General features: G+C 36.0%; 1 protein-coding gene across 1 annotated transcript in view; it reads left to right on the plus strand.

Annotated features, from left to right (window-relative positions):
* Nucleotides 1-20826, plus strand: part of ATP8A1 (ATPase phospholipid transporting 8A1) — a 297433-nt gene that overhangs the window by 42372 nt on the left and 234235 nt on the right. Inside the window, exons 2-5 of the mRNA XM_036763200.1 lie at nt 2850-2964; nt 6626-6725; nt 10864-10962; nt 16534-16579. Coding sequence (XP_036619095.1) covers nt 2850-2964; nt 6626-6725; nt 10864-10962; nt 16534-16579 — 360 coding nt within the window. The remainder of the gene's footprint in view (nt 1-2849; nt 2965-6625; nt 6726-10863; nt 10963-16533; nt 16580-20826) is intronic.

Consider the following 20826-nt stretch of genomic DNA (forward strand, 5'->3'; position numbering starts at 1 on the left):
GATGTAAATGCGACAATTTAACTTCTGAGATGACTTTTTGTGGCAGAAGTTTTTGACCTGAGGTGTATACATTTAAGGAATGTGGGATTGTGAATTTGGATGGGAAAAAAAATACACCTTTATTTAAATAGAAATAGTTTCCTTTGTGGTTCTGTTTACTTTATCTTTCCCATTTAAAAACATTCTGAGAAGGGATCCATAGGCTTTTCCATATGCTTAAAGAGGTCCAATGACACAAAAAAGACCAAGAATCTCTCTGTCTTATGGTATAATCAATGCTGCTCCCTTCCTTAAGAAATAACATTCTGGCCGTTCTGAATTCTTACTTACAAAGTGACCAGATGCAGTTCCCCAACTTCAGGAGTTAGTTCAGAAAAGTGATCTTGTACAAAATATTTTCATCAGTAACAAATGAAAGCCCAGGAAGTCAAAGCCCCAGCAGCTATAGGGGAAACAGAGCAAAATACGCATATGCACTGTTTGGAATATTCTTCCTTTTCTAGCTGTTTTCTTGATCATTCTTACCTTCTGGTTGGTCTTCTTGCCTCAAGTTACTTTTACTCACATCTATCCTTCACTCAGCAGCCAAATTGCTCTTCCTAAAGGGCAGGCCCAACCCTGTTCATTAAACTGTTGTGGCTCCCCATTATCCTCTGACTTTGAAAGTGGACTCTTTGTACCTTTACAATCTCTTTATATGTCTATGGTACTCTACCACTGGCCTTGCTATTCCTCCAATACAGCATTCGATCTCTTGGTCTGTTCCTTTTTACTTTCTTTCCTCTGTGCCTGGAATATTCTCTCTCCTCAGCTCTACCTGCTCTTTTCCCTGGCTTCCTTCAAGACTCAGCTCAATTCTGACTTTCTGAAAACAAAACAAAAACAATAAAAAGTCTTTCCCAGCTCTTCTACAGCACCCCACCCACCCCCAATGCTAGTGGCTTCCCTCTGAGATCACTCCAATTTAGCTTATCTCTATCTTGTTTGTTCCTTTCTGTTTGCATGTTGTTTCACACATTCAGTTGTGAGCTCCTTGACCAGAGACTTGTCTTTTACTTTTCTTTGTATGCTCAGGGCTTAGAGAAGTACCTGGCACATTACAGTTGCTTAATAAATCATTATTAACTGTGAGTCCAAGTTTAACATCCCCAAGTTCAGAAACGTTTCCACTGTACTCTTGCCTCTTTAATTAACATGGTGGGCATGGTCCAAACTGGGTGAACCCAGAACCCCTCTGGAGTGGAACTAGTCTCTGAAGATTTAGCTTCTCTTTCAGTATAATGACCATCCCACAATATCCTCAGTATTGCCAACCTGTTGCTTGAATTATTGTTTTCCCCCTCTTTTTGGTACTTAAGGATAGTTTTTCAAGGAAATGTGTTCAAGGAAATCAATCATTTTAAAAGTAAGTTGGTAGGGGAATAGGATAGAAGTTTTACTTTGTAAGCACATTTTCGGCATTCTTCCAATGAACAGTTCCTGTGTTATGCGTTATCAGATTTTGTAACATGTCATACACACACACACACACACACACACACACACACACTTGCCTTTTTGGTATATTGTTAAATGATTCCATGGACATATTGATTATGGACTTCCTTTTCAGTCAGTTTTTAGCCCAAATGTTTATGACTGGGTATAAATTTTTTAATTTGCTTTCCAAAATCACCATTTAACCACTCACATGCTACCCATTCATGACTAAAATGAGTGTTATCGCTACTTCTTCTAGAGTGGAAGAACCCTAATCTTTTGAATTTCATATTCTTATCAGAAAGTGAAAAAAAGCTGCTGTTGTTTTTAACTTCTGGTTATTTTTTGTGCTCCTGGAACTTATTTCTGCTATAGATATACTTGAGAGCATATCTATTTAAAATCTGTCTTTAGCAATGCAGCAAGGTGTTGCCTGAATGGAATCTTTTGGGTCTGTTTATTTTGTTTAAGTAAACTGTGGTCAGGTGTCTTAAGTACAAAAAAATGATACCATGAAACTAAGCTGTTAATTCTTGGGATTTTCATTAGGAAAGAGATGGCAAGAGGGAATAAAATGATGATGTTGATGACTTAAATACATGTGGAATTATTTTCCTGCTATAAATAACCAAAAACTTTCTTCCCCCTCCTCAATCCCCAAAGTGCATTCATCCAAAAATAGTTTGTTCAAATCTAAGATTGTTTCCTCTTCTGTCACCTCTTCCCTTACCTCAACTTTCTATCTTGGCAAAACAATCCCATTGTCCTGACTGGTTCTCTTCCAGACCAATTTCTGGAAAAGCCTAGCCACCAACTTGTACTTCATTTCCTCCTCTCTGACCACCTTCCTTGCCTCACTAACAACCTTTGGTCCTGGAGTACCGGAATGTGGTGTTTCAATCTTTGATCCTATTGCCCTACAATCCTCCATTCCTGTAACTCAGTGGGCTAAAGTACCCCTCCCTGGCCACTATTCCCCTTTGTATATTGTCACTCCCCTTAGATTTTAAATTCCTCAAGGGAAGGAACTGTCACCAGTGCCTAGTTTAGTGCTTGGGACATCATACTTAGTAAATGCTTTTTTATTTATTCATTTGTTCATCGTCTTCATCAGTTTTTTTTTTTTAATCTGAAACTAGATCACTGGCCTAAGAGAAGAGAGAAACAAGGGAATATTCAATTAAACATAAACATGTGTCTACTATTAGAAGAACTATATGGAAAGAAGAGTCACATTCATAACTTGAATTTTAAAGAAAACTGAAACAAATCTTTGATCATTTTTGAAGACTAAAAAGTATGACATTTTTGATACATAATGCATAATGAAATATTTCTTAGTTATTAACAACTTTCCTGTCTTTTTGAAGGCTATGAGAAGACAGATGATGTTTCAGAGAAAACTTCGCTGGCTGATCAGGAAGAAATAAGGACTATATTTCTCAACCAACCTCAACTGACCAAGTTCTGCAATAACCACGTGAGGTATAAACTTCCTTAAGAATTATTGTACTGCAAATCTTTCAGCATCATAAAATAGAGGCAGGTCAAGATCTGGTATCACTGGTATCACACTCAGAGAAACATAAGATACCTTCAGGCAACATGTTGACTCAGAAAACCACATGTTAAGATTATCTGTGTTTTATGGTATTTTTATTTATTTTGTTAAATGTTTCCCAATTAAATTTTAATCTGATTCAGGCCACACTGGGGAGTGTTGTGGGCCTCATGTAGCCCCATGGACTGTGTGTTTGACACCTCTGCCATAGATGGTAGGAAGAAGGATTTGAATTCAGAAGACTTGGGTTCCTGGTCCAACTTTGGTACTTGCTAGACATGGTGACCTTTGTCAAATCACTTTGCCTCGATGGAGATAATAATAGTTCTACTATATACTTCAGAGGATCAAATCAAATAATATAAGTAAAGTACTTCATAGACTTAGCTGACAGTTATTCCATACTTTTTTAAAAAAATTAATCTTAACAACAAAGGAAATCTCCACTCAGAGGAGTTTCCAATGTGTGCAAGTATGGAGACATAGCTTAGATTACTGATTTCTTCAGGGTACATAGAGAGAAAGTACATTGGGGGAAAAGATCTGGAAAAGTTATATGCTGGAAGGTAAATGTTAAAGATCTATGACAAAGGAGATAATATTTTTAAAATGTCTAGTACTGTTCCTTGCATATCCTAGATGCTATCTAAATGCTCATTCTCTTCCCTTCCTCACTTCACATCCCTTCTGTTGAGATTTTGGGGGTGCTTTTGGTAAAAGTTTTAATGATCCTTGTAAATTCTAACCTGAAAGCGGTAGGACATCTTGAGTTCTAATTATAATTATTGTTCTACCTTGGATTTATATAGCAGTTTTCTTCTAAGAAGGGTATATTTTTTAAAAAGTGAAAGTACATACAGTTGTGAGATGATTATTCCCATCTGCTACCTCATAACCAAAGCTATTCTTTAATCATTCCAAATAATTTCAGTGAAGCTATGATATGAAAGTCTTTATCAAAATACTGACTTTTCTTCTTACAGGGACACTGATTGACACATTGATAAGATGGATGATATATCAGGCTTTCATAATGTATACCTTCCTACACACATAAATATGTACACACATGCATATAATATATACATACATACATACGCACATACATATATGTACCCTGAAATGCTACTTTAATATTATTTGCTTAGAAAATGTTTGGCCAACTTAATGACTCTGTGTGTGTGTGTGTGTGTGTGTGTGTGTGTGTGTGTGTGTGTAGGGGAAAGGTAATGGGGAAGTAGCAAGAGGGCATAATAGAATTTTCTGGTCATCTAAAAGATGAATTTTAGCTACAAGTATCATTTCCCAACTTTTCCACTAGAAGTGTCATCAAATAACAAAATAATAGTCTGGTTCAGTTTTTATTTCTTTTTCCTCTTCCTAGTGATTAAGATGTTCGAGAGAAAGTGATATACCCAAGATAGGAAGTAATAGAAACCAGGAGGATGAATAATCCACTAACTGTGTATGTGGCCCCTCAGTAATTGAAAGTTGGAGAAGACAAGTCTGAGAGTTGAACCACTGAACATCACTGCTCAGTATATAACAAGTTAGTAGAACGTAACAAGTTAGAGATAAATGAGCTCTAAAGTGATGAGTTATGCAAGTTCTCATTATGATAGACCATCTTCAAATGTGGGCTATTGATAGTTTTGTGTTACTCTCTGCAACAAGTTTATAGCAATAGTTGTCTCTCAATGAGTTTGCCAGGTGTCACCTTCCAACTCTACAATATTTATTTCTTCACTTGCTTAGCAAGAAAAATATGGATGTATCTAGCTAGACTACAGACCACAGAGCTAGGCTTGTGGCTGAAATTATAGTAGTAAAAGGTCCATCAGAGACCTAGTACAGATGCTGTTACTCTTGGCACCATCTTACAAATGCCATCTTAAACAGGTTCATTTTCTAAGCATGCCTTGCATCTCTGGAAATGTTGAAAATCATTTATCTCCTACCCACGTTGCTGAATTATCTTAGCAAAGATATTATTTCCCACCAATGAATCCCACACTACCCTTTAGTCTGGCTAAAATGATTGAAGGGGAAAGCAAAAAATATTGGAGGGGATGTGGAAGACACTAATTCACTGTTGGTGGAACTGTGAACTGATCCAACCATTTTGGAGAGCAATCTGCAATGATACCCAAAGAGTTACTAAACTGCCTGTACCCTTTGACCTAGCAATATTGCTACTAGGTCCATTTCCCAAGATGATTAGGAAAAAAAGGGAAGAACTATATGTCCAAAAGTATTGATAGCAACTCTCTTTGTGGTGGCAAAGAACTAGAAATTGTGGGTATGCCCGTCAATTGGGAAATGGCTGAACATGTTGTGGTGTATGATTGTGATGGAATACTGTTATGCTATAAGAAATGATGAACTCTGGGATTTTAGGAAAACGTGGGTAGACTTGCCTAATGAAGAACAAAATGAACAGAACTAAGGGAACATTGTATATAGTAAAAATAATATTATTTTAAGAACAACTTTGAGTAAATAAGTAATTTTGATTATTATAAATATTCAAAATAACCGTAAAGGACATATGAAAGAAAACAGTATCTGTATCCAGAGAAAGATAAATAGAAGTATGTATAGAATGTTTTTGCATATTTATACATATGTGTGCCTAATGGTAGCCATCTCTGGGGCAGGGAGAAGGTTACCAGATAACTTCATTATGTATTTAAAAAGAATAGCAAGTTCTACACAATTGATTTGCAGTTTCATGTACAATCATCTTTTTTTTTCCTGTTCTACTACATTATGGAAATGTTTTATTTAAGTTCAGAATAAAATAAATAAAATTTTAAAAAATGATAAAGCAGTTTTCTCAAATCCTGCACAACTGGGCTTTAATCCCCCTTTGCCCTGATTTATATAGTTTCCCATACATGCACTGTATAGTCCAGTCCCTCTGTCCTTCTGACCTTTCCTCATGTACAGAACTCCATTTCCCTTCTCTATGTTTTTGTACTGGCCATCACCCATGTCTGAAATGCACGTCCATCTCAACTTCCAGAATGCCAAGTTTTCTCCAAAGACCACCTTCTACCTGAAGCCTTTCCTATTCCTTACAGCTACTTGTGCCTTCCCCACTGAAAAGTTACCTTGTCTGTATTTGTATATCCATATTTCCTCTGATAGAATATAATCTCCTTGAAAGCGGAGACTACTTAGCTTTTGTCTTTGTGTCCTCTGACACATAGTAAAGCTATCACTAAATGCCTTGTGATTGATTAAAAACAGAGGACACTGTAAGTTAATAACTGTCATGTAAAGCAGAAAATGGTCAAAGACACATACAAAAAGGTTTTGCCCAGAAAACAAAATCTACCTTGGCTTTGAGACTCTTGAGGCTCTTTGCTTCCCATAAAAGTGGACCTACCTCCAAGATGAGACTGTTCTGTACTTGATTTACATTTATGGTCCTCCAGAATGTTCTCCCCTCTGTTGAGGTGAATGTAAATTTTTTTGATGATGTGGTTTTTGCAGAGTAATAAGAGAACTTTGTAAGTCATGTGGAAGTCATGAATTAATGTGTGTTTATGAGGCTTCTTTCTCCTGGTTTGTGTTTTACAGCACAGCCAAGTACAACATCATCACATTCCTGCCAAGATTTCTGTACTCTCAGTTCAGAAGAGCTGCAAATTCATTTTTTCTCTTTATTGCATTGCTTCAGGTAAGCGCATCTGTTTAAAAAAAAAAAACCTATTTAAGGTCACATGTTCAGGTATTAACAAATCTCTTTGATAAGCCTTGGACTAACCCTAGGGAAATTCTCAAAGGTGAAGATAAGCTATTTTGCATATCTGACTTCCTTGGAAGGTTGAAACCAACACTCCCTACCTCTTTCTCTTGTCCTGGGGTGGGGTAGCTGGGGCCTTCAGGGCACAGGCAGTCTTCTAGGTCCTTGAGTGTGGCCTTTTAACTGAGTACCAGTTTTACAGATTTATTGAAGGGATCTTTTTCTGTGAAGTTTGGATTCAGTCAAAGGGCCACACTTCAGGAGCTAGAGGGCCACAGGTTCTTCCTCCCTCAGACTATATAATTCATATCATTTTATATTTCTTCAAATTTTAACTCTTATAAAGTTAACATAACAGTAGGCCTTACCTTTGGTCCAGGTAGACCTGCCACCAGAAGTGTTATGTTTAGTGTGTATATGTGTGTGTTTGTATTGTCTTTTATTTTCATAGTCAAGTATTGGGAGCTAACATTTATTAAGTCTTTAATATGTGCCAAGCACCATGCTGAGTACTGTGGATACAAAGAAAGACAAGACTATCGCCTCCCACACCCAAGAGGAGCACACAATATAATGGGGAGAAAAAATACAAAAACTATGTACATATAAGATATTTACATGATGAACTGGAGGTAATCTCAGAAGGAAGGTCCTACAATTAAACACCGAGAAAATCTTCTTACGGAAGATGAAATTAGCTGAAACTTGAGGGAAGATAGGAGGTGAAAATGAGGAGGGAAAGCATTTGAAGTATGGAGGACAGCCAGGGAAAACATATGAAGTTGGGATACAGGGTGTTCTATGTGAGGAATGAATGACAAGGAAGCCAGTGTCACTGGATAAAGAATACAGAGTAGGGAGCAAAGTATAAGAAGACTTCAAAGATAGAACGAGGAAGGGTCATAAAGGGATTTAAAATCAAACAGAAGATTTTATACTTGATCCTGGAGGTCATAGGGACCCAAAGACTTATGACAGGTGTCCAACCAGAAGGCTATTGCAATGGTCCAAGTATGTGATGATGAGGATCTACACCTGGGGGGTGGCACTGCCAGAGGAGAGGATGGAGCATTGTCAATGTAACGGATTGGATGAGATAGAGTAAAGAGTCAAGGATGACATCTAGGTTGTCAGCCTGGGTGACTTGGAGGATGGTGGTACCCTGGACAGCATTGGAAAATTAGGAAGAGGGGAGAGTTTTTTCGGGGAATGATGATTTCAGTTTTGAACATGTTGAGTTTAAGATATCTGTGGGATATCCAGTTCAAGCTGTCTGACAGGTAGCTGGTGATGCAAGACAAGAGGCCAGGAGAGAGGTTATAGCTAAATAAGTAAGTAGATCTTAGAATCATATACATAGAGACTATTATTAAATCCATGTGAGCTGATGAGATCACCAAGTGAGATAGGATAGGGAGAAGAGGAGAAGAGTTAGGGCAGAGCCTTTAGGGATACCCAGATTTAGTGTCCTGAATGAAAATCCATCAAAGAGTGAGAAGGAGTTGTTAGACAGGTAGGAGGAGTCCATTTGATAAAATATATACTTAGGGTAACAGAACTTAGAGTTGGAAGGGATGATTATCATAATCTAGTCCAACCTTTTCATTTTAAAGACGAGGAAACTGAGGCCCAAACTTACCCAGAGCCACACAGGTAGCAAAGCCAAGATTTTGATTCGGTTCCTCAAATTCCAAATTTCAGTGTTCTTACTACTACATCATGGCTATTAGAGGGGTTTTTTTTTAAACATATATGCAACTTCAAGGTCATTTTTAGGTACTCTTAGCCAGGACATTTCTGTGCTGGCTAATTAGCTACAGATGAGAATCTCTGAAGGGGATTCATATATGGCAACTAATTTAGGTTTCTGCACCCATTTGAAATGTGATTGCAGTCTCCAACTGTTATGTTTATGAGAACATTGTGGGAACAGATTCTTAAATGTTATTTCAAGATATCTTTCCCTCCTGCTATCTCACCATAGGTAATAGCTCTTAACCACTATTGGCTGTGAAGCCTGGATAAGTCCTGGCCTAGAAGAATGTCTCACAGTATGAATCCAGGTGTTTGTGTCTTGTTACCAGATTGAAACAGCAGGCCCAAATCTTCCTCTTCTGCTCCCTTAGGTTTTGTTTATGGAGGATTGTGAGATGATGTACTTTTCTGAAATACTCCTTAGAGAGTCTTGGTTAATGCTTGATTTTCACTGGTGTAATTATCAGCTACCTGAGCCCTTGGGTTTTATAGCTCCTGATGAAGTGTTTTCTTCTCACATGTTCATTCTCTCTGGACTACAGTTTTGTGTTAATAGTTTAATGGCAGTAACTAAAACTTGTATACATTTCTTAACAATTTAGAGCTTGTGCTCATAGATTTAAATGTCTTTAGGATGTTATGAGTATAATTGGTGCTTAAGTTTTTTTGAGACCATTCTATGATTATATATACAGAGATAGATACAGATACATCTATATCTATCTACCTACATACCTATATCTGTATATATGGTAGATGAGTGCTATTAAAATATTGGACTTTAGACTGAATAGTATGATAGCATTTATTAGGGAGCATTACTGATTTTGTGTGTGTGTATGTGTGCATGTGTAAGCATGTTTTAACTGAACTTATGATTTCAGTAGTATAAAGGTTTTCCTGTTGAAAAAAATTTGTTTACTAATGCAGATCTGCAGTTCTTCTGCAATTTGTAGTGGTAGAGTATTCCCTGCATACAGAGAGGTTAAGGGATTTGCTTGGGATACATAGTTAGGTGTCAGAGGCAGAACTTCCTGACTCACCAAGTTGGCTGGTTCTCTATCCACAAAGCCAAATTGCCTCTCTTACTCTCAACATTAATGCTTAAGGCATTGATCTACAGGGGTGGGGAACCTTTGGCCTTGAGGCCACATGTGGCCTTCAAGTGTGGCCCTTTGACTAAATCCAAACTTCACAGAACAAATCTCCTTAATAAAAGGATTTGTTCTGTAAAACTTGGACTCAGTCAAAAGGCAGCACCCAGAGACCTAGAAGGCCACATATGGTCTCAAAGCCACAGGTTCCCCATCCCTGAATTCTAAGATATGTTAAATTCTATGCTTTTTTGAAAACTATATATTTTGTAATGGATCTAAGAGTCTAAGGGGCAGGTGCCAAATATTTTAAACATAAAATTAGATTTTTAGAGCTTAACAACTGAAATTACTAAATGTTAAAACTTGAATTGTGTACCTAGTCATTTGTTAAATTGGTGATAGATGATCAAGGATGGGAAAAGATGCAAGAATCATTTCATGGCAGTGGTGTTCACAGAATAACTTAGGTCATTCTCATTAAACTGTTTCAAGTGCAGTAGGACCCAAGAGATAGAGATTATACATGTTTGATATCCAGGCTCTTTTCATTTAAAAGTGACTTTTATGATCTCTGATGCCAATTGATTTTTCTTCATTTTGAAAAAAACTAGATGGGCCTTTTAAGCCCATCTTCCCCACCAAAGAAATAAAAATGTTGGTAAAGAATAGGATTACATTTCACTCGCAGGCTTGGAAGTAGAGATGAATTTTCAAAATTTTTATTTCAGAGTTCTGCCATATGTGGATTCCATCTCATTTATAAGCTTCCATGCTGATTTATTATATTGGTGTTGTGTGAATAGATACCCTTTCAACTGATTTTCATAGGAAATTTTAGTCAGAAATTCTTGAGTTGGGTTGATTCCTGCTGAGAGCTAGTGAGATTTCTAGAGAAGAGATCAGTAGTATTTTGGAGTGGTAATTATCATACAGATAACTAACTTGTTATCTGTTATCATACAGACAACTAATTAGGTAGTTCGTAAACAAGCATTTATTAAGTGACCTCTAAATGCCAGGTGTTGTGCTTCTCCCTGAAGCCTGTTAATAAGCTCCCTCACCTATTTATTAGTTGGAACAAATTGAGACTACTGGCCCAAGTATTTGAAAATGGAGCATTGATGTTCCCTAACATAGGAGATACTATGAAGTTCTGTTATAAAAATATTGCAAAACTAAGGCTGGTTCTCATTACTTTTTTCCCTCTTCTTTTTACATAGCAAATACCTGATGTGTCACCAACAGGTCGCTATACAACACTGGTTCCTCTCTTATTTATCTTAGCAGTGGCAGCTATCAAGGAGATCATCGAAGATATTGTAAGTCAATGTTTTTCTAAACAAACATACAACTTAATCATAATTTTACATTGTAGTCTGGAAGGAAAGTTGTATTGTTATATTAATACTTTGCCACAGGATGTTTGAAATGCCTGGCTGGGTTGAAAATATGTAGACTATACTCCCATGGCATAAAAGTATCATTGCAGAATTAATATTATAGAATGTTGCAGTACCCAACTATGGTTTTTATAATCTGGCAGAGAAATAACCCAATAAATGAAATGCAGTAATTGACCTTGGGGGCATTCAATATCCAGGCATTATCTTCTATGAATGGGGCTAATAACCTTTAAGTTAACCTTCCTATTAAATATCTCTGGTCAATTTTTTTTTCTTCTCATTACTTTCAAATTGCCCTTTTCTTCCTTAAGTTTCTTTGATCCTTTTTCTTTCATTTCAATAGCTCTAAGTTTTCTTTTTCTTCCTTTTTGTTTTTTTGGGGGTTTTTTTGGTTTTTTGGGGGGGGGCAGGGCAATTGGGGTTAAGTGACTTCCCCAAGGTCGCATAGCTAGTATATGTGTCAAGTGTCTGAGGCCAGATGTGAACTCAGGTCCTCCTGACTCCAGGGCCGGTGCTCTACTTTTTCTTCCTTTTTGAAAAGCCAGTTTGCTATTTTTGCAGCTACTGTGAGGCAATGGAAAGGATGGAAAGTCAAGGCTTTTAAAGCCTCATTTTAGCCATCTTACTTGAAGCAACCAAAATTCCATTTGTCATGTTCTCTTGGTATTTCTTTTTTTGCCTGACTGAAATGATTCTCAGTCATTTGGCTTTCATCAAGCCCTGATACAACAAGATGAGATGCAGGGGGAAAAAATCTGAGACATTGTCTATTCAGTAAAGCCATTCCTTGAGTTGTTTTACTATCGACATTATTTTTCTAGAAGAGAATTCATATTATTTCTCTCCGAGACCAGACTGGGCAATCACTCAGAGGACCAAGATGAGCCATAGAATCTCAATTCTGTCTGTTCTCATGAATTTTAATAGGTCAACTGAAATTTTAAATCATCAGTATTGGTCTCAGACATCTAGAAAGTCTGGGAATGTATATATGCGTATGCACACGCACTCAAAGATAGATGGCCTTCCTGTTTGAAAATGATATGATTGGTATTGATTAGCTAAAAAGACTGATGTCACTTTATCTCCGCAGTGCATGCAAATCCAAGTACCATTTATTAATTACCTCTTATGTGCAAAACTCTGTCATTTAATTTGAACTTGAAGTTCGTATCTGCAGAACCTGGCCCTGTTCATGACTCTGCCTTTTTGGTTTATATTCTTTTACTTTTAAAGAATCCATTCCTGTTGCCTAGTCAGGTTTCTGATCTTTCTATTGCTTGGATTTTCCATGCCTGAGAAGGTGTAGTCCATGAAGTAGTATCAAATTATACACCCTAGAAGGGGGAATATTGGCTTAAATGTTGTAGATATGTGGTCAACATTAGACAGTATGGAACCCATGAAGTTCCTCAAGGAACATTATGTATGTGCAAATTAGTTATAAAAAGTAAAGAAATGAGTTTGAACATAATTATATTACCATTAGTGCTTGACACTATAAAATCTTATCTAATGCCAGAAGAAAATGTTGTGAAAATATAAAAGGATGACTAATAGTAGTGCTGCTATTAAAATAACAATAATAGTAAAACTAACAACAATACCAATACATTTGTACACCAAAAATATTTGAAGCAGAATAGTTTGACACTTTAGCGGATATTATCATGCCACAGATCCTTGTAATTCTTGATGCCTTGAACAAATAAGGTGATATAATGTATTTCTGTGTTTGAGTAACAAATTATTTATTTCAAAATATGATGCCACAAAAAACTTCATTCAGTACCTATCATGCTAGATGTTGAGATATTTGAATTTAATTGGTTAATTTTCATCAATGAAGGCTTGTCTTCTTTTTTGCAATACATATGGTGAAAATAGAAATAGGTGAACATAGGTGCCAAATGGACCAAGGAAGTTTCACCACCCATACTAAATTAATTATATATCTATATCTATATCTGTATCTATATATCTATGTATGTGTCTGGATAGATATAGATACACGCACATATCTCACACATGTGAAAACATTTTAATCAAAGATTAACACAAGGTATTGCATTATTAAATCTAAAATGTTGGTGATTGGCTAGATAGCAAGGAATTTCAGGACAATTGCACCAAAACAATTACCTTAAGGGGAAAAAAACCCTTATACTTAGTTTATTCTACAATAGAAATAGAAAGGTTTTTTTTTTTTCCTATAGTATCATAGCAGCATTTACTTATTCACTGGAGAAGATAGATATCTTTTCGGAGGACATGCTATCCCTGGTTATTTTCAGTTTTCCTGTAAATTTGTACATTGTGTGCTCATAGCAGGAATAAAGTCATAAACAAGATTTAGGGATAATAAAGCTGTAGGATAAATTAAATCCTAATATCCATTAAACTTTCAGTTTTTTATCCCACTTTGGGGAAAAGGGTAACCTTGTTCTTTCTGTTCCTTGTAAGGTTCAGTTAAATTCACAAAACACATACTGTGAACAAGATGGAAATAGATCCCCTTGTTCAAGAATCTACTTTTGACCATACCCAGAAAATTTAATTAGTTTTTACCTATTTTCTTTTTCAAATGGAGTGCTAAACATTCTAATACACATACTAAGGCAACTAGGTGGTACAGTGGATAGAGTGCCGTGCCTGGAGTTAGGAAGACTCATCTTCCTGAGTTCAAATCTGGTCTCAGATACTTACTAGCTGTGTGACCCTGGGCAAGTCACTTAATCGTGTTTGCCTCAGTTTCCTCATCTGTAAAATGAGCTGCAGAAGGAATGGCAAACCACTCCGGGATCTTTGCCAAGGAAACCCCAAATGGAGTCACAAAGAGTATCATACAACAACACATACATTTTACAGCCTAAAATGTTTGTACCTTCTGAAAGACTCAAATCCAGATCTCTTTTCTCATTCCCTCTGCTCCTTCCATTCTTCATTAAAAATCATGAGTAGACAGACAACCATGATTCCAGAGAACCAATGATGAAACATGCTGCTCACCACCTTACAAATAGATGATGGACCCAGGGGGGGCAAAATGAAATGTGTAAGTTGTACATGGCCAGTGACGGAATTTGTTTTTGTTAGTCTTATTAAGAATACTTGCTGCAGAGACTATGTTTTTCTTTTCTTTTCAATTGGGGGAGGTGAGAGGAAGAAAAAATAGGTTTTTGTTAATTTAAAAAGTTGAATTAAATTAAAAATATAGATGGTGAAATTCTGAAAATAATTCCTAGGTCTATTGTGTGCAAATAATAATCCTGTTCAGTGCTAATATTTTTATACTCTCTTTTTAGTGTCACCGTTTGAAATATTTTGCAGTATAAATAATACTGGAAGCAAAAAGTTTGAATGTGAATGTAGTTCAGAGTTATAGTGTGTTTAACAAATGCATTCCATCTTGAGAACCATTTTTGTCTAGACATGATTAAGAATTATAATCACCATATTTGCCACTGAGACATTGAAATTTGTTGTTTGCATGTCAACTGTTGATTCTCTGAAAATAGGATTACTATACACTGTCTAATCATCAGGCTCCTCCTAGTGAGTGTTCTCGTGTTCTAGACATGTTAATGTCTGCTAATCCTAGGTCACACAAATGAAACCATTTTCAGGTTGAGTGGTTTTTGTGTGTTATACTATAGCAGGTAGAACTTTAGAGTTTACAAAATCCTCTCATTGGGAAGCCGTCCCATTTTCCAATAAGAAGCTATCTGTAGAGGTGCATGATTCTCTGATAATTAGAAAGACTGAAGGTGGTTTTTGGCACCTATCACATTGCCCCAGTCTTCTTTCAGTCTCTTGTTAGGGTAGTCTAAATCTGACTTTGGACTTTAGATTATAAAACATTTCTGCACTAGAATTGCACTCTGTGCTTTCCTGCAGTTTTGCTGTACAGCTGTTGCACTGTACTAAAAGTTATATGATTCAGCATAGTGATCTTAGTACTCCAAACCAATGCTTTTAGTATAACAGCAGTTCATAAGCTATTTTGTGTGTGTCATGGACCCCTTTGGACATCTGGTAAAGCCTGTGGACCCCCTTAGCAGAATTATGTATTTTTTAAAAATTCATAATTAAATGTTAAATTTCAGCTAGACCTGAGTGCAAATAAAGATATATTTTTTTTTCCCACTCAACTTCATGGGTTGCAGGTTAAGAAGACCTGTTCTAATGGAATTACAGAAAATCAAACCTTCAATGGCCACTTTGTTGCCTACTGGCCTTTTTTCTAACCCACATATCATTCTCTGTACTTCCTTTCCCAATCACATCTACATATTCTTTGTCTTCCCTTTAAATAATGTCATATCAAACTCCCTCCCATCCAGCAATAAATCACTTTTTTGATTAGGTGTGAAGTAGTTTTAATATAAGTCATTGGGAGTATGTCTTCTGTCAATGGCATGTAACTAAGGGAATATGGAACAGGGTAGGAAAGGCATGTATTATGAAACTATGTTTAATTAGAAAGTCCTGTTGAGTATTTAATAATAATTAATTGTAGCACTTTACTAATTTCTTTAAAGTGATAACTAATAAGTATGTGACCAGCATAGCTGAACAATATTTCTTATGGAAAAACAGAAAATATTCCCATGATACACCTAATATAAAACAATTTTTCATCCAAAATTTTCTTAGGCCACTAAGTGTTAACATGTTAACATATTAAAGTGTGCTAATAAACATGCTTCTGGTGGCCAAATATTTGTTTTAAATCTTATGAGCTTAGAGTTGGAAGAGACTTCGAAATCGTCGAGTCAATTCCCTCCTTGAATCATGAACATCCTCCATAACGGGTCTAACACATATTCAGCAATTGTTTGAATATATTTTTCTAATGGCGAGCTCATTCAAATAAGTCTGCCTATTTCATTTTCAACCTGTTTAAATTGTTAGAAAAACCCCTTCTTATATTGCATTAAAATTAAGCTCTCTTTAAGTTCTGCCTATTTGTGCAGTCCCCATTTTCTGGAGCCAAGTGGATCATCTGCTTTTTCCACATGACAGCTTGTGAATGTTTGAAGGCAGCTGGCTTGCGCCTCCATTGTCTCCTTTCCCTTCCACCTTCAAAATCATCTGTTTTTAAGACTAAACAGCCCTAGTGCCTTCAGCTGACCCTCTATGGCATGTTTTTTGTTACTCTTACCTTCCTGATCACCTTTGTAGGAATGTGTTCCAACTTATAGAAGTGTACTAACGTGGCTTGTTAATTGTTTTCAGTTTTGGAATTCTCACCTGAATGCCATTCTTGGTTTTCCCTACTACTGCCCACATTCACTCACCTTCTCATGGCTTGTCTCTGTACATATTAATTTACCTAGGTACCGGAGTTAAGAAATACTCATTAGAATGAGAAAAACAAATTAAGTCATTTTGGGCTTGAGTACTTTTTTTTTTTTTTTGTTATGTGCAGTGCTACAATTATCGCTTTTAATAATAGTATGTGTTTTGTTTTTTTTTCTCTTTCAGAAACGGCACAAGGCTGATAATGCAGTGAATAAGAAGCAGACACAAGGTAAGAATGATTACTTCTCATTTTGTAGGTTTCTAACACATTTGGGGAAGAAATGATTGCAATTAAATATAATTCAATTTCAAGGACTATGTATCTCTTAGGCCTTCGTTCCAGTTCTGGAATCTGAGTCTCAGTGTTTGTCAGCATGACATTTAAATTCACATTAGAATGATTTACAATGGTAATATATTTGGAAGGTAATGTTTTTAATATAGTTAAATGCCTCAAAGCAGTGTTATCCTAAGTACCATCCATAAATTCCGTAGCTCTTTTGACAGTATTGAATGCCATAAAATATGTGTGTGTCTTTTATCTGTGGTCTCCAGGGCTTCTTTCAAAAAGGTTCCTAGGTAGTAGTCTGAAGTTTAGTTATGCCAGCTGAAGGATGCTAGGAGATCACTTAAGACAATTTTGAGCTATTCACATGATCTATCAATTATCAAAATTTTCTTCAGAAATTAAAAAAAAAATCCAAGGCAGATTTTATTATATCTCAGAATACCCTTGGAAACCTTCTCCCACGGAGAGGCTGTTGGATTCTCTGGCATTATCCATTAAGTTTTAATATTTGCTTGAATAAAACTCAACTTGGAAGGTAAATTTGGTAACAAAGTCCTTTGTTGTCATACCAAGTAACATTTACCGAATGCTGATTTTGTTGAATGGTAGGCTTGTGAATTTTGAACTTGATCTCGTAGGTGATGATGAGGCTTTGAAAGTTTTTGACATTATGATAAAAAGTGGAGTTTAACGAAGGCTAACGATGGTGGTGTACAAAGAAGGCTTGGAATGAGCAAGAATGGAGGAAGAGAGGCTATTCTAATAGTCATGGTGTTAAGTGCTTAGGGCCTGAAATCAGCAGTGTGAATGAGAAAAGGATGAATGGGAAGGAAACTATGAGGGAAGCTTCATTAGAATTTGGTACTTACTGATAGGGCATGAATCAATCAATATGCATTATTAGGTAACTCCTGTGTACCACATGCTAGGTGTTGGAGATACTGTGATAAAAGAAAAACATCCTCAAGGGCCTTATCAGGAAGACAGTATCCACATGTATAAATATATGTGTGTGTGTGTATATACATACGTGTATATATATATACACACACATATATACACATATGTGTATATGTATATATGTATGCACATATATACATATGCATCCACATGTACATACAGATATATGTGTGTGTCTATATATATATTTATATATATATATATACACACACATATATATATGTATATATATGTAATACAAAGTGATTTGGGGGGGAGACCCTAGCAGCTGAGGAAAATAGATCAGGAAAGCCTCATATAGAAAGTGGCGCTTGAGTTTTGAAGAAAACTTGGGATTCTAAGAAAGTGAAGGTGAAGATGAGGTGAAAGTCAGCACAAAGTAATGGAGACAGAAGATGAAGTATTGTATATGCAAAAAAACAAGAAGACTTTGTAGATTTTTCTTCATGATGTAGAATGGTGGACCTGGAGTCAGGAAGACCCGAGTTCAAATTCTGCCTCAGGCACTGACTAGCTGTGTGACTCTAGGAATTCACTTAACTTCTATCCTCCATAATAGCACCAAATTTTGTTGTTGTTGTTTTGTGAGGATCAATTGAGATAATAATTGTAAAGCACTTTGAAAACCTTAAAACACATTATTGTATGATGATCTACTATGAACGGTGAATGGCTTAGATATTCTCAATACAATGATCCAAGACAATTCCAAAGGATATATGATGAAAAATGCTATCTACCTCCAGATAAAGAACTGATAGGGTCCGAATGCAGATTGAAATATACTTTTTTTTAACTTTATTTTTCTTGGTTTTTTTTATCTGTGTTTTCTTTTGCAACCTGGATAATATGGACATATCTTTTGCATGACTGCATGTGTATAACCTATATAAAATTGTTTGCCTTCTCAATGTGGGGGGGGGGATGGTTGTAAGGAGGGAGGGAGAGAATTTGGAACTCAGAATTTTAAAAAATGAATGTTAAAAATTATTTTTGCATATAACTGGAAAAAACTATAAAAATTTTCACTTAAAAAAATGAAACCTTGATGCACAATATAAACACTGACTATAATGATGATGATGGTGTTTTACACACGGTCTCCCCTATAGGTGGCTACCATGTACAGAGAAGTGTCTTGTTGCTTTTATAGCCCTAACTGTTGTCAGAGAGTTAACCTAGTATTATGGCTGAAAAATAGTCCCCTTTCTCTGACAGTTGCTTTCCACCGCAGGCTGGCACTTATAACTACTAGTATTGAAGTGTACATATATACATACATACATACCTATATATATACATACATATATATATATATATATATGTATGTATATATATATATGTATATATAGCTTCTCATTCTCAAAGCATTTCTTTTGTCTACCAGTTGCAGATAAAATTATTCTGCTTGGCTATTACAAGTATTTCTTTTGTCTTCCTTGGACCATACTTCATTGAATTGACAGGGTTGCTGTTTTCCAGGAAAAAAAATCTGCAGTATATTTAGCATGATTCTGACAGTATCATTTCTAACTCCAGAAACTGATGTTTCCAAAAGAAGCTTAGTTGAGCATAAACCAGGGCACAAAGGTGGTGTGGACAAAATTTTTTTCAGGAGCTAAATTGGGTGATGCAAGGCTTGGAGCTATAGAAAAAGTTTAGACAACAGGTTATTTTTCTATGAATTGCACATCTGAAGAGTTATTGCTTCCAGACTAAGACTTTGCATGAATATTCTGAGAGAAAAGAATCTTTTTCTTGGCCTAGTTTAAGTGTATTAGTCACTTTCCTGGGTTTAGCAATTTGGCAGCTGATGGAAGATAAGAAAAATGTTTGAGGAGGACACTGTTTGCTGTTAAATAACTCAATATGCTTAATTTGAAAGCAAGCAATCTGTTGCTATTAGAGCAGAATGAAGTCCCAATTTGCTTTGTTGAATTGGAGATTGGAATATGTATACAAAAAGAGGAAGGGGGATTATATTATTATTTTTTAATAGACAATCAAGCATTAAACTTATCATTTTCAAAACTTACCATCAAGATCACTTTACCCTCCAAGGGGCATCTTTCTCTAAGATACTTTATTAACCATCAACTCTCTTACAGACTAAAGAAGAAACACTCTTTTTCTCTAATTTGCATTAAGGAAATCAAAGCATTTTCCTCCTCCTTCTCTCTTGATTAATAGCAACTTTAGAAGTCTAGAACCTCAGTTCCCCTTCCAATATTCCTCACCCTGTTGTATGAGGATCTGCACATACCCACTATCTCATTCTCACTGTGTGGTGCTAAGGAAACTATGCTTGGTACATAAAGCTGCTTACTACAGAGGTTCATATCATTCCACAGGAAAGTCCCTTCTTCAGTTTGAGACTGGACAAATGTACTGGGAACCCCTGCTTACCTACAGGACCAGACTTTTTAACAATTTTAATCAGAAACACTTCAGTATACAAAGGACAGAAAAGAGGATATGAATGAACTCGTGAACTTCTTTTCTTTTTGGTCTGTTTTCTAGGTGTGTATAAGGTTTAATACAATTCTAATAAAATTGCCCAGTTTATCTGCCCTTCTGAACTTTTTTTTGTTTTCTTATGTATATTTGTAGTGCTTTATTGATTCTCTCCTTTTTTTTGCATGCTGTTATTCCATCCTGCAAAAAGTAGCCTGCCTTTCTAACAAATATGTTTCAAGGAAAACACATCAACATATTGGCCACATTTGAAAATATGTGCCTCATTATGCATCCACATTTATCAGAAATGAAGTGATTAACTTCTAGGTCCTTCCTTTTCTTGGTTAAAAAATAATCCTTTTTATAGCCTGAGAGCTCTTGGAAGCCCAGACTTGCAAACTCAAGTGGCAGTTGCTTCTCTCTGCTTAACCCGGGGGACCAGATCCACTTACTGGAACTTGGGTGGAAAGATTGTTGACCGGTCAAGGACCTTGGAGTGAGATTGAAAGAGAACAAAGATTTTCCTTCAGTCATATAAGACAAAGGGTTAGGAGGAAAATAGCACACCTTCCATTTTCTTGTCCTTCATAAGACATTTTTGGTAGATGCTCAATCTTAAGATAAAAATTAAATTCTTTACACTTGCAAATAAGCAAATAGAACTATTTTATTACATAAAACTGCTCCATTAACTAGTATTTAATATTTTTTTTAAAAAATTAAACTTTTTTTTCCATTAAGCTGGGAGAGCCAGGTAGATTTTTTTTCTG

The sequence above is a fragment of the Trichosurus vulpecula genome, chromosome 6, assembly GCF_011100635.1.
Source record: "Trichosurus vulpecula isolate mTriVul1 chromosome 6, mTriVul1.pri, whole genome shotgun sequence".
NCBI lineage: Eukaryota > Metazoa > Chordata > Mammalia > Diprotodontia > Phalangeridae > Trichosurus > Trichosurus vulpecula.